Source organism: Chiloscyllium plagiosum, unplaced genomic scaffold (assembly GCF_037043375.1).
Source record: "Chiloscyllium plagiosum isolate Xiang-an unplaced genomic scaffold, Cpla_swu_hap1 HiC_scaffold_10, whole genome shotgun sequence".
Taxonomy (NCBI): domain Eukaryota; kingdom Metazoa; phylum Chordata; class Chondrichthyes; order Orectolobiformes; family Hemiscylliidae; genus Chiloscyllium; species Chiloscyllium plagiosum.
In genome coordinates, this window is record NW_028270148.1 from 112,535,654 (window position 1) to 112,550,374 (window position 14,721).

A 14,721-nucleotide genomic window follows, 5' to 3' on the forward strand; every position below is an offset into this window, starting at 1 on the left:
TGGTCTGGCCTACATGTGACTCCAGACACAGCAGTGTAGTTAACTCTGAACTACTGTCTGGGTAATTAGAGATGGGCAATAAATGCTGGCCTAACCAGTGATGTTCTCATGTCACGAATTAATTTTAAAAAAACTATCTCCTTAAATTTATTCAGTCTCCTGGCATCTACCACATTCTGATGTCGTGAATTCCACAGATTCACGACCACGTGAGACAATAAATTGCTTCTGATCTTCGCCACGCCTTAGCCTAAAACTGTGACCTCTCCTTCGATATCCTCCCACAAGAGGAAACATCTACTTTGTCAATCCCTTTAGCACTTTGTACATGTCCACTCCTGTCACTCTTCTTTTGAACTCTTGCAATAAAGGCCAGTACACCATTGGTCTTCCACCAGTTTATTGTGTAGGTTGATCAGTCCTAACTTCCATCAGTGACCACTCTGAGGTTCAAGCAATTTGCATTATTAATAGAGTAAGTTGTGTGAAGACCCTTGACAGGAGTGGACATCAGGCAAAAATAGACACCCAGCTAAGGAAGGAGACATCGGGATAAGTGACTGAACATTTGAGCAAAGAAGCAGATTTTAAACTATGTCTCAGAAAAAGATAGGGAGACATTGGGGAGGCAATTGCAGAGCTGACAGGGTCTCTGCAGCTGCAGGCTTCCTTGATTTGAATTTCGTGTCATTAGACTAATTACATTAATTTATTTAATATATGCAGTAGTGGATTAGGTGAACCAGTTTGATCCTAAAAGTGTTAACACCCATAAAATTCGTAACTTCTAATGAGCTTCATTAATTTCTTCATTTGCACTCCTCTTTAGCTGACAGTATGTTCACTTTCTGCTTCTATTATTTACTTGTGGTCAACATTTTGTTTCCACAATGGGCTCATTTTCCATGTAATTTGAAACGAACTGAAGAATGAAGTGTTAACATTTTAACCATTACCTCTTCAGTTCAATTCCGTGTTAGTTTGCTCTGAAGGTACTCGCGCTGGGGGTACAGTTAACATAAGAACGAGGAATAACAGTAAGCCATTTAGTCCCTCCAGCATGCTCCACCATTTAATATGATCATGGTTGATCTTATCTCAGACTCAACTCCAGTTTTCTACCCACTCCCCATAACCCTTTAACACATTACTCATTAAAAATTGCCGTGTCCCCTCTGTAAATTTATTCTGTGTCCACCATACACCAGGTAATCAATTGCACAGAATCACATCCATTTGAGGGAAATAATTTCTCCTCATTTCTGTTCTAAATCTGCCACTCCTAAAACAATGAACTCTCATTCTAGATTGCTCCACAAAAGGAAACATCCTTCCTATATCTACTTCGTAAATCCCCTTAAGCATCTTGTATACCTCAATTAAATAGAGTCATAGAGTACAGCACAGAAACAGACCTTTCGGCCAGACCATCCGTGCCAACCGGATATCTTAAGTTAATCTAGTCCCACCTGCCAGCACCCGTCCCATATCCCTCTAACCCATCCAGATGCCTTTTAACTGTTGTAATTGTACCAGCCTCCGCCACTTCCTCTGGCAGCACATTCCATACACACACCACCCTCTGCATGAACAAGTTGCACCTTGGGTCTTTTTTAAATCTTTCCCCTCCCACCTTAAACCTATGCCCTCTAGTTCTGGACTCCCCCACCCCAGGGAAAAGACCTTATCTTTTTATCCTATGCATGCCCCTCATGATTTTATAAACCTCTATAAGGTTACCCTTCAGCCTCCGACGCTCCAGGGAAAACAATCCCAGCTTATTCAGCCTCTCCCTGGAGCTCAAACCTTCCAACCCTGACAACATCCGCTGCACCTGATGTCGCCTCCTATACACTGGGGAGACAGGCCGCCTACTTGCAGAACGTTGCAGAGAACACCTCTGGGACACCTGGACCAACCAACCCAACCGCCCTGTGGCTGAACACTTTAACTCCCCCTCCCACTCCACCAAGGACATGCAGGTCCTTGGCCTCTTCCATCACCAGACCATAGCAACACGACGCCTGGAGGAAGAGCGCCTCACCTTCCGCCTAGGAACCCTCCAACCACAAGGGATGAATGCAGATTTCTCCAGCTTTCTCATTTCCCCTCCCCCCACCTTTTCTCAGTCCCAACCCTCAGACTCAGCACCGCCTTCTTGACCTGCAATCTTCTTCCCGACCTGTCCACCCCCACCCCCTCTCTGGCCTATCACCCTCACCTTAACCTCCTTCCACCTATCGTATTCCCAACGCCCCTTCCCCAAGTCCCTCCTCCCTATCTTTTATCTTAGCCTGCTTGGCACGCCCTCCTCATTCCTGAAGAAGGGCTTATGCCCGAAACGTCGATTCTCCTGCTCCTTTGATGCTGCCTGACCTGCTGCACTTTTCCAGCAACACATTTTTAAGCTCTGATCTCCAGCATCTGCAGTCCTCATTTTCTCCTAACATCCTTGTAAATCTTTTCTAAACCCTTTCAACATCCTTCTGACAGCAAGGAGACCAAAATTAGATGCAATGTTCTTAACGTGGCCTAACCAATGACCTGTACAGCCGTAACATGACCTCCCAACTCCTATACTCAGTGCTGTGACCAATAAAGAAAAGCATACCAAACAACTTCATCACTATCCTGTCTACCTGTGACTCCACTTTCAAGGAGCTATGAACCTGCACTCCAAGATCCCTTTTTTCAGCAACACTTCCCAGGACCTTACCATTAAGTGTATAAGTCATGTTCTGATTTTCCTTTCCAAAATGCAGCACCTTGCATTTATCTAAATTAAACTCCTCAGCCCATTGGCCCATCTGATCAAGAGCCCATTGTAATGTGAGGTAATCTTCTTCACTGTCCATTACACCTCCAATTATGGTGTCATCTCCAAACTGACTAACCATACCTCCTATGTTCATATCCAAATAATTTATTTAAATGATGAAAAGCAGTGGACCCAGCATCGATCCCTAAACTCTTGTGAGTAAGACCCATCTTGCCTTATAAGATAAGCCTTGCATCTCTGGAATTAATCACATGAACATTCTCTGAACTACGTCAAGCATCCTGCCTCAGAAAAAGGAACCACAACGGTGGGCACTACTTCAGATGCGGTCTCACAAATGCCTGATACAATTGCTACGTCACTTCCATAGTTCCGCAGGCAATGGTAACCCTTGTGTATGTGGCTATATATCAGGTCAGACTGAACAATGAGTTGCAGTGGAATCACCTACAGGGTGATCTGGTATAACACGATGATTGCGTTCCTCTGCAAATCTGTGCTATAGAAAATAGCGGTATTGAAAACCGCCATAGAAAATCACACTTTCATTGATCACTATAGAAAATCGCGATACCCATTCAGCAGAAAGCTTGCATTGTCCAAACAGTGCCCACAATTCATTAGTCGTGTTACAGCCAATTGGTGTTGATGAAACACTAGATATACCAGAACAATCTGTACTTAATAAGGAACCAAAATTAAATGGTGTCTTTGCCTGCCCATGCGCGCTTCACTATAGCTCACTGGATCTAACCCGTGGTGGGGGAATGGGGAATATGTTTTGTTATTTTGGTCAGTGGTGAACCTGAAGAAGTGATTCTGCATGCATTAGATTTTGCCTTTGACTATGGGGCCTTTAAAAGGCTGAGACAAGTGAGTCTTGCACCTGATTTGTTCAAGATTGTGGTGCACGTTGGGCAATGTGTGCTCCTTTATGTTCCTGGCAGCCACCTACCCCACACTCTTTCCAGAAGGCAGTTGAGGCGAGAAGTTGGCTGAAAATTCCGGAATCCGAGAGGGCTATGTTTTCTTTCCGAGCCAGGAATTGTAGAACCAAGGTGGGTAAATGGTGAACCAATCAGCCATAATCCAATCATGGCAGGAACAGGCCGGAAAGGCGCATGAGTGGATGGGTGCTCTTGTAGGTCATCAGATCATCCATGATCTCTTTGAATGGCAGAGCAGACTTGATGGGCCAAATGGCCTCCCTTTCGGAGAAAGTTAGGACTGTTGATGCTGGAGATCAGGAGGGCCTTATGGCCGAAATGTCGATTCTCCTGCTCCTTGGATGCTGCCTGACCTGCTGTGCTTTTCCAGCACCACGCTTTTTGACTCTTTCCATTCCTCTGTCTAATGGTCTTATGGAAAGGCCTCTTCCTGTTCCTATAGTGCATCAAATTGGACACACATTGGAGAGATCACATCTGAAAATTGTTTCTGTGATTTGCAGAATTGTCTTCTGAAAATTGGGATTTAACGTTGTTTGATCATGATAAAAGGTTGTCTCTCCTGACAGTGAGCTGTAATTAGGAACGTGTGTGGATGAATTCATACCCTCCAGGGTAGACTGGATCTTGAATGTACTACAAGATCCTCTTCATCTGATTCCTTTTATTTGGAAGTTAACATTTGCTAATTTAGGTTTGTTCATGTTTGAAAGAGATTATGGAATCACTTGGAGGGAAAATGATGATGCAGCATGCATTAAATGGTTTGATGGTGAAAATGGATAAGTCTTGTGTCAGTCATGGTCCAAGCAACATAAGCATTTCACATTATCAAGGTTAGCTTTTAAGTGTGTCAAAAGATGTCCCATTTTTTGGAAACTTGATGCAGCTTAATATTTAATTTATTGATGCTGTGTGAAAGGAGTTGGGTAAGGACATTTTATTGCTTTGAACGCACTGAGATGCAGCAGTCGGCTTCCACACAGTGTAATGACCTTCAAAAGATTTAATTATAATGGAGCACTCATTACAATGATCCCTCAATATTCCATTCCAGCTTGTTTTTTGCTACCCTGATGGCAATCTCGCTGTCTTTGCCTCAGACCTCTTGGCGTACATTTGAAAATGGCAGTGCTAAATCAATAAACCAAAGCCGGGGGTTGAGTGGAACATGTAGAACATGTATGTCACTTGACGAGGTAGGTAAGTATTTATTTTGTACAGAGGGAAAGACAGCCATTGGAGCACTTGGCAGAGCTGGTGTAAAGCTGAGACTTAGACATTGCTTTCTGTTTTAGTTTATCTGTGCTTGAGGTCCGTAGTCTTGTGAATTGATATGTTACTCTCGTTCCTTCTCCATTAGAGCTACTTATACATTTTTTTAAAAGTAGATTAAACATACCAACTACCATTGGACAACCAACCACGGTGCTTTTGTTCTCTGGATTAAACAGCAGATAATGACAGTGTGCAAGTCGGAAAGATATTTGATTTGTTTCACGCAGAGGGTGGTGTGCGTATGGAATGAGCTGCCAGGAGAAGTGGTAGAGGCTGGTATAATTACAACATTTAAAAGGCAACTGGATGGATACATGAATACAAAAGGTGTAGAGGGATATGGGCCAAATGCTGGCAAATGGGATTAGATTCATTTTTCTGATAGGCATGGACAAGTTGGGCAGCAAGGTCTATTTCTGTGCTGTACATCTGTTTTAAAAAATTCTCAAGGTCAGGTTCGTAGGAGAGTAGTCTGACACAGAACAAAGGACCAAGAGGCGAGTCTGCTAGAATATGAGCATTTTATTCCCCGCAGCGTCGCCACAACCAGGTCTCATACTTACAACGGGTCTGGCTTATACTCACTCTACATGTTACCGGAACTGGGAGCCGTCAGTTCTCGTAGAGCGGTTGCCAACAACCCACGCTCGGCGGTTAAACGTAACCCCGGAGCAGACTCACCGAACTGGAGACTTTTCCAGCTGATATACTCTTTTCCAGATATAAACATTCATGTGAACAGCAGAGCAAGGCTAAAAAACACATTCCATTCTGGTTACATACAGATAAGAAGATTCACACGGGGAGGTGTGTAATAAGATTCACACGGGACTAAGCAACACCTCCATTCCGGTTAGATTCACACATGTATTGGGACATAATTTTTAACCGTTTCACCACATTCCACTGCTTGGCCCAATACATGTGTTACATTATGATTCACACATGTATTGGGACATAATTTTACACCACATTCCACTGCTTGGCCCAATACATGTGTTACATTATGCTTAATTCAGTTCAATTCGTTTCAGTTAATTTCAGTTCAGTCAATTCAGTGTAGTTCAATTCAGCTCAGTTCAGGTCTGTTCAGTTCAATTCAATTGTGTTCAATTCAGTTCCGTCCATTTCAATTCAATTTAGCTCAGTTCCATTTTGTTCCGTTCAATTTGATTCACTTCAGTTCCACTCAGTTCAGTTCAGTTCAATCCCATTCAATTCTGTTAACTCCGCTTCAGCTTTTTGGACATGCCCACATCCTCCGCTGTACCCCAGGCAAGGGGTTCTTCAGCAGGACTGGGATCCTCTCAAGGGTGGACAGCAGCGACCCTGGGGTTCCTCCGGTCGCCCCCCACCATTTCTCAAACAAACTGCCACGTCATGCCACGGTCCATGCCATCCCGGGACGGTCGGGACCTCCACAGTTTGTTCTTCTGGTTTCTTAGTCTTTTTCCAAAACATTGTTCTGTATCAAAATCTCTCCTCAATTGCGATTGACCCTGCTCGCAGCGCCAAATGTTTTAAAAAATTCTCAAGGTCAGGTTCGTAGGAGAGTAGTCTGACACAGAACAAAGGACCAAGAGGCGAGTCTGCTAGAATATGAGCATTTTATTCCCCGCAGCGTCGCCACAACCAGGTCTCATACTTACAACGGGTCTGGCTTATACTCACTCTACATGTTACCGGAACTGGGAGCCGTCAGTTCTCGTAGAGCGGTTGCCAACAACCCACGCTCGGCGGTTAAACGTAACCCCGGAGCAGACTCACCGAACTGGAGACTTTTCCAGCTGATATACTCTTTTCCAGATATAAACATTCATGTGAACAGCAGAGCAAGGCTAAAAAACACATTCCATTCTGGTTACATACAGATAAGAAGATTCACATGGGGAGGTGTGTAATAAGATTCACACGGGACTAAGCAACACCTCCATTCCGGTTAGATTCACACATGTATTGGGACATAATTTTTAACCGTTTCACCACATTCCACTGCTTGGCCCAATACATGTGTTACATTATGATTCACACATGTATTGGGACATAATTTTACACCACAACATCTTTATAGTTCTATGACTCTGTAATGTGGATGATACATTCTTCCTTCATTTTTCTGACTTTATATTCCATGTTTTGGTGTATTTTTCTGTGTTTTAAGATATTTCAAGAGTGAGTTTTGAGGAAGGGTCACCAGACCTGAAACATTAACTCTGATTTCTCTCTGCAGATGCTGCCAGACCTACTGAGCTTTTCCAGCAACTTCTGTTTTTGTTTCTGATTTCCAGCAGTTGCAGTTCTTTCAGTTTTTATTTATGTTAACCTGTAATGGAGCAAACACTTTCTTCCCAATACTTTGTGCAAAACATCTGACTCTTTTAAGCTACCAGTGTTTAAAAATAATACTATTGTTACCTATATCCAAACTTTTTATGATTTGGAGGTGCCAGTGTTGGACTGGTGTTGACAGAGTTAAAAATCACACAATGCCAGGCTATAGTCCAACAGGTTTATTTGGAAGCGCTAGCTTTCAGAGCGCTGCTCCTTCATCAGCTCATTCCATGCACGCACAACCCGCTGCATGAAACAAATTAAGTACCGTTCCTACTTGCAAACTGTCGTTATCTGCTGTTCAATCCATATAACAATCCATACAACCACCTGATGTAGGAGCGGCGCTCCGAAAGCTAGTGCTTCCAATTTTTTTTGTGTTAGAGAATGGAAGAGACATGTGGTTTCTAAGATGATGCTGGTACTCATAAGACACCACAAGCCGTGTAGTTTACATTGATGTATTTGTGAATGTATATAAAGAAGGCAAGTTTCCTGACTGTTACCCCATGAAGACTTTTCCCTTTAGGCCAGTGCTGTCGCAAACTGTGGATGTTGACAAGCAAGAACACAGGCAGTACCAATGTTAGCAATGTTTCACGATAAGGAAGTACACTTATGCGTTATAAAAGCATACATCTGTTGAAAACAGAAATATATTGCTATCATATCAAGCTGATGCTGCCAATTTTGTTAGTAACTAAGTTAAATTTCAAATGTGTATGCTAGGGTGAAGACGGGAGTGAACCAGTATTATTATCGCCAGTTGCAAGTGCCTTTCATCCTTTATTTACCTAATCATTAAGAATTTGGTTAGTTTGCCTGGCATGTAAATCATTGTGATGTCACCAAAGTTGCATATTATATACAATGTTTTCCACAGACTTTTCTTCTGGTTGTTTTGCAAACATAGAGTCACAATTATATCTCAAAAGCCCATTGTTTTCAGTGATTGTTTTCTGTGGGCTTGCAGGAGACCCTGATTACCTTATTTCTGAATTCCATCAGCAACCAAAAATATACACATCTGCATCTCGAACAAATGCTCTTTGCACCCACAATTCCATAGCTGGATGTGTTCCAGGATTCATAACCTTCATAAGAATTTTCTCCTCCTCTCTGCACTTTATCATTCACTACATTTACAGATTGAATCTTCGAGACAATACACTTAGAGGGAGGAGGTGGTGATCCATAGAGGTAATGACATTGGATCAATAATTAGAACTCCAAGCCAATGTTTGGGGGCATGGGTTCAAATCCCACCAAGGCAGATGATGAAATTTGAATTTACCAAAAAATTCATTTTTTAAAATCCAGTAAAAATCTGGAATAAAAGGCCAATCTAATCTTTACTGTGTAACTATTGTCAATTGTCATTAAAAATACACATGCTGAGTGGTTCACCAAAGTCCTTTAAGGGAAAAATTGAGTCATCCATATTTGATCTGGCCTACACGTGAATCCAATAAATCCCTACAATGTGGAGGCAGGCCATTCAGCCCATCGAATCTACACTGACACTCCTGACAAGCAATCCACCAGACCCACTCCCATACCCCCATGCTCCGGTTTCCTCCCATAGTCCAAAGATGTGCAGGTCAGGTGAATTGGCCATGCTAAATTGCCCGTAGTGTTAGGTAAGGGGTAAATGTAGGGGTATGGGTGGGTTGCATTTCAGCGGGTCGGTGTGGACTTGTTGGGCCGAAGTGCCTGTTTCCACACTGTAATGTAATCTAATCTAATCTAAAAACCCCTGTAACCTTGCATTTTCCATGGCAAATCCACCGAGCCTGCACATTCCTGGACACAATGAGCAATTTAGCATGGCCAATCCATCGTAACCTGCACATCTTTGGATTGTGGGAAGAAACCGGAGCACCAGAGGAAACCCACGCAGACATGGGGAGAATGTGCAAACTCCTCATGGACAGTCACCCTAGAGTGGAATCGAACCCTGGTCCCTGGCGCCGTGAGGCAGCAGTGTTAACCACTGAGCCACCGTGCTGCCCCTACTGTGCTAACTCCAGACCCACAGTCATGTGGTTGACTTTTAAATGCCCTAAGAAATGGCTTGAAGGGTCAATAAGCTTAAGTTGGGATGGGCAATGAATTCTGCCCTTGCCATCAGCACCCACATCCTATGAAAGAATTGAAAAAAGGTCCATATACCTATCCCAAGTTGTCTCAGAATCTTATGTTGACATGACTTCTTCTGTCTAAACATTAGAGAAATTAGATGTTACTTATGCCAAGTCTCCCCATTGAACGTTCTGCTAACCCAGAAATTTGTACACTGTCATGTGCACCCACTTCTGGGACCGTTATTTTAAAAATTCATTTACGGCATGAGGGAGGCACTGGCTGGGCCTAGATTTATCGCCCATCCCTAATTGCCCAGAGGGCAGTTCAGAGTCAGCCACATTGCTGTGGGTCTGGACCAGATAAGGATGGCAGATTTCCTTCCCTGAAGGACTTTGAGCCAGGTGGGTTGTTCTGAGAATCAACAGTGGATTTATGGTCATCGTTGCACTCTTAATTACAGATTTTTTTAAAAAAATTCAAATTCCACCATCTGCCGTGATGGGAGTGAACCTGGGTCCTCAGAACATCACCCTAGTCTCTGGATTAACAGTGTAGCAGAAATATCATTAGGTCAACACCTTCCCTTGAGTAGTATTGGTCCTTGGGCAAGGAACTGAAAACTGTACACTGCCGTCCAAATATCGTCTCGCCAGAGCCCTGTATAATTTTCTTTGACACTGTCTGCTGTGGTGTCATTTCCCAATTGCAGTTGCTTGATGTTGGAGGATTGCCCATCAGTGTTAAAGAATGAAAAGAATGCTGGTGCTCATCAAATAAAAGAAACATGAGCTGAGCAGGTGGCATATAAAGTATACATGGAGCAGATTGAGCAAAAGATCACATTTCAAGAGCATCATGCAGTGCTGCAAATGATCGATTTGTTTTTCAGAAGTGATGCGGCAGGAATATGAGGAGAAAGAAGGGGAGAAAGAAAGCCCTATAGTTGCTGGAATTAAATAGCAGCTCTTCAGGTGCTGACTTGACCTGCTGTGCTGGGCTGAGAAATGTCTATCTGTGCTCCAAAGGGTTTCAAGAGTTATTGATGGAGAGATAAAAAGGGGAGTCGTGGTGGGGGCAGCCTGTCACCTCAGGATCAGAGCCAGCCCACTGGTGGAGCCAAGTTAGGAGTCCTTCTTCATGCAACTGTGGAAATCTTCCCCAGTAGGTGTTACCTCAATTGTTATCTTAAAACCCAAGGTCAATAGACCTTTGCCAAAGCAGGTGAACAGACGTCAGCATCAATTCTGTTGAATAGCAAAACAGTCTTGAGGAGCTGAATGGTCTCCCAAAATTTCTTACATACCTGAAGACAAGAAGCACTTTGCAATTAATGTAACTCCCTGTCAACTCTGAAACTGCTGCACCTTATTTTCACCATGCAGCATGTGGGTGAAGTTCAAAGCTTATTGATTTTGAATTGACTGGAAATAGTTTGAAGTTGAGGGGTGTGTGTTAATGAAGCCAGTCTCTGCCTGTGGATTTATCTCATGGACCACCTAGAGGGCTATGTTGGATTTATCTCTCCGAATGATTAGCTGTGAAGTTTAAGATTTAGGTATTGACATTTTTTTTGTTTATCTCTTACAGCAAACAAAAGTCTGCTTGGAGGGGGTGGAGGTAAGCTTATGCTTAGTCTTTATAACAGTTCCTGTAAGTGCTATTTGCTTCTTTGGTTGTGCTATGATAAATGTAGTACAACTATTGCTCTGATTATTTGAATGTTAAATCACATTTTTAATGATATAGTGCTTATGATCTCTATTTTCAGCGTGCTCAGGGATAATGGGTGATAGATATGTCTTTAACTAACATTAAATCTCATAATACCTTATTCTTTCACCATTGTACCTCATTTGCACAGTTCTTTAGGTTGAAGTTGATTTTTTGTGACTGCATCATTTTATTTGCAGCATTGTTGATTTTTATGTAATTTGCATGTTTTATTTTGGCCTATATTTGGTTCATTTTTTCATGGGATGTGGGCATCGCAGGCAAAGTCAAAGTTTATGACCATACCAAATTGCCCTTGCGAAATTAGTGGTGAACTACGATCTTGAACTGATGCAGACCATTTGGATTGATTTGATATAACCGAATGGCTTACTGCGCCATTTCAGAATCACATTCAGGTAGGTCCAGGTAAGGGTAACCAATTTCCTTCCATAAGGGACCTTCTGAATGGAATGAATTCTTAATGACAATCAATGATGGTTTCATGGTCGCCATGACTGACATAAGCAGATTTCGTAATGGGATTTAAATTCCACCAGCTGCCACAGCAGGATTTGAACCTGGCCCCCAGAGCATTTGCATTACTAATGTCCAGTGATATTACCATTGTCCCAACCTCTTCCTTCCTATGCCTAGTGATTTTGTTGGAATAGTCACTGTTACAACATGGCACTGAACCCTTCTGTTAATTAAACCCAAACACCCAGAAAAAACTCACCTTGCCTCATAATCTGTTATGAGAACTCTCAAATTCCACTATTTAAAGAAAATAATATCAATTTATTCTTTAACTCTAAAAGCAAACAGTAAACAACAACTATTCAAAACTCTAAGCCCCTTTTCTCTGAACTGCTTATTAGCTGCCTCCAACTCTATAACAACATGCTGTTCCAATAAGACACTTATTAAAATTATATCAACTTCATTTCAAAACCACACAGCAGCTGTTGTCTTTGGTGTCTGTCATCTTCCGACTGAAGATCTCCCTGCATCATCGTCTGTCTTTTTTCAGTGAATATGTTTCATATGAAAAGGTACGTTGTGGTTCTGTTCGCCGAGCTGGGAATTTGTGTTGCAGACATTTCGTCCCCTGTCTAGGTGACATCCTCAGTGCTTGGGACCCTCCTGTGAAGGGCTTCTACCATACATCAAGAGCATTTCCGAACTGACAGCCAGACTACGGGCGACCATTAGGACTCATAACAGCACACAAACTAACAGCCACTCTCAGACAACAACTCACCAGGACGAAGGACCCGATACCTAGCATGAGCAAAACCAATGTAGTGTACAAAATCCCATGCAAGGACTGCACAAAACACTACATAGGACAAACAGGAAGACAGCTAACGATCCGCATCCATGAACACCAACTAGCCACGAAATGACACGACCAGCTATCCTTAGTAGCCACACACTCAGATGACAAGCAACATGAGTTCGACTGGGACAACACTACTATTATAGGACAAGCCAAACAGAGAACAGCCAGGGAATTCTTAGAGGCATGGCACTCATCCACTGATTCAATCAACAAACATATCGACCTGAACCCAATATACCGACCACTGCAGCGGACAGCTGGAACTGACAATCGGAAGCGGCAGATACAAATCACTATAAATGCCGGAGGAAACATCACAAAAGTGCTTCACAGGAGGCTCCCAAGCACTGAGGATGTCACCTAGACAGGGGACGAAACGTCTGCAACACAAATTCCCAGCTTGGCGAACCAAACCACAACAACGAGCACCTGAGCTACAAATCTTCTCCCAAACTTTGATTATGAAAAGGTACCTTTGATCGAGAGTGTTTCTTATTTTTTGGATCTGAGTTGATGACAGTTGCTCTATCTATAATTTTCAAAATGCCTGCATTTTTGTATCCCCAACATCGTATCATCTCATTGGTTTGTTGTTGGTAAAGCAATAAATTCAAACTTGATCGGGTTTTGCTATCCTGGGGCATAACTTAAACTGGTTAAATTCAAATTGTTGTCAAAACACCAACCAACTCAGGTGTCCACTTCACAGCCAAATGTTACATATTTTCAATTTTCCAGTGCACTCTGAGACTGCTATCTCGTCATATACGCAGGTGCTTGTCAGCTCTTAGTTCAGGACAACATTCACAATCTCTTAAAGATATAGTACACACCTTCAACTTCATAACATCAGCTAGAATTTTGTTTTTCACTTACTCATTCAGAGGATGTAGGCATCACTGCCTAAACCAGCATCCGTATTTGCTTTTGAGAAGGCGCTGTTCAGTCACAGCAGTACTTGGGGTGTTAAGAATACCCAACGAGCTATTAGGCAGGGAGTTCCAAGATTTTGACCCAGCAATAATGAAGAAGCAATAATATGGTTCCAAATCAGGATGTGATTTGGAGGGAAACCTAAAGGGTTAAAAATCACACAACACCAGGTCCAACAGGTTTATTTGGAAGCACTAGCTTTCGGAGCGCTGCTTCTTCACCAGGTAGCTGTGGAGTATAAGATCGTAAGACACAGAATTTAAAGCAAAACCTAAAGCGGATGGTTTTGTCATGGATCTGCCACCCTTGACCTTCAAGATGGTGGTTATTGGCAGAGAATGGCAGAGATTCTTTCTATATCTCACTGTCTTTCTCCTCTCCATCTCATTCCGCCCTTTTTCTTTCCCCTTCCCCCGCTGCCTCTCCACCCCTCCCCTTTTTTTTGACTTTGCCCTTTATGCCTCTTTTCTCTTTCCTTCTTTCCCATTCTTCCTCCCTTTAGCCCTTCGTTTCTTCCCCTTCTACCCTTCTGTCTCTCCACGCCCTACTCTCTTCATTTACCCTTGTTTTTCTACCTCCTCTCTCTCTTTTCCCTTAACTTCCTTAAGACCATAAGCCATAGGAGCGGAAGACGACCATTTAGCCCATTGAGTCTGCTCCAATATTTGACGAGACCATGACTGTTCCTCAACTCCTCTTTTCTGCCTCTTCTCCATAACCCTTGATTCCTTTGCTGATCAAAGATCGATCTCGGCCTTGAATATCCTTAACAACCCAGTCAAAAGGACTCCCTCCGCTGTGACATAGCACTTGTTGCACAGAGAACTCCCAGATTCTTAGCGTGTTCAAACAAGAATAAAAGAAGATTCAGCCTTAGGGAGAGAATGTAGAAGTAGATACAGTCAGTTTTTCTATAACGCAACCCCGCATTATACAAAATCGTGCTTCCTATCAGAAAGATGTTGTGAAACTTGAAAGGGTTCAGAAAAGATTTACAAGGATGTTGTTAGGGTTGGAGGATTTGAACTATAGGGAGAGGTTGACTAGGCTGGGGCTGTTTTCCCTGGAGTGTCAGAGATTGAGGGGTGACCTTATAGAGGTTTATAAAATCATGAGGGGCATGTATAGGATAAATAGACGAGGTCTTTTCCCTGGGGTGGGGGAGTCTAGAAGTCAAGGGCATAGGTTTAAGACGAGAGGGGAAAGATATAAAAGGCACCTAAGGGGCAACTTTTTCATGCAGAGGGTGGTACGTGTATAGAATGAGCTGCCAGATGAGGTGGTGGAGGCTGGTACAATTGCAACATTTTAAA

The 14,721-nt window shown here is 42.8% G+C and overlaps 1 protein-coding gene across 3 annotated transcripts in view; it reads left to right on the top strand.

Annotated features, from left to right (window-relative positions):
* Nucleotides 1–14,721, top strand: part of macrod2 (mono-ADP ribosylhydrolase 2) — a 946,626-nt gene that overhangs the window by 182,519 nt on the left and 749,386 nt on the right. For all 3 annotated transcript variants that reach the window (XM_043696641.2, XM_043696642.2, XM_043696644.2), the window contains exon 5: nt 11,008–11,037. In XM_043696641.2, the coding sequence (XP_043552576.1) occupies nt 11,008–11,037 (30 nt within the window). The remainder of the gene's footprint in view (nt 1–11,007; nt 11,038–14,721) is intronic.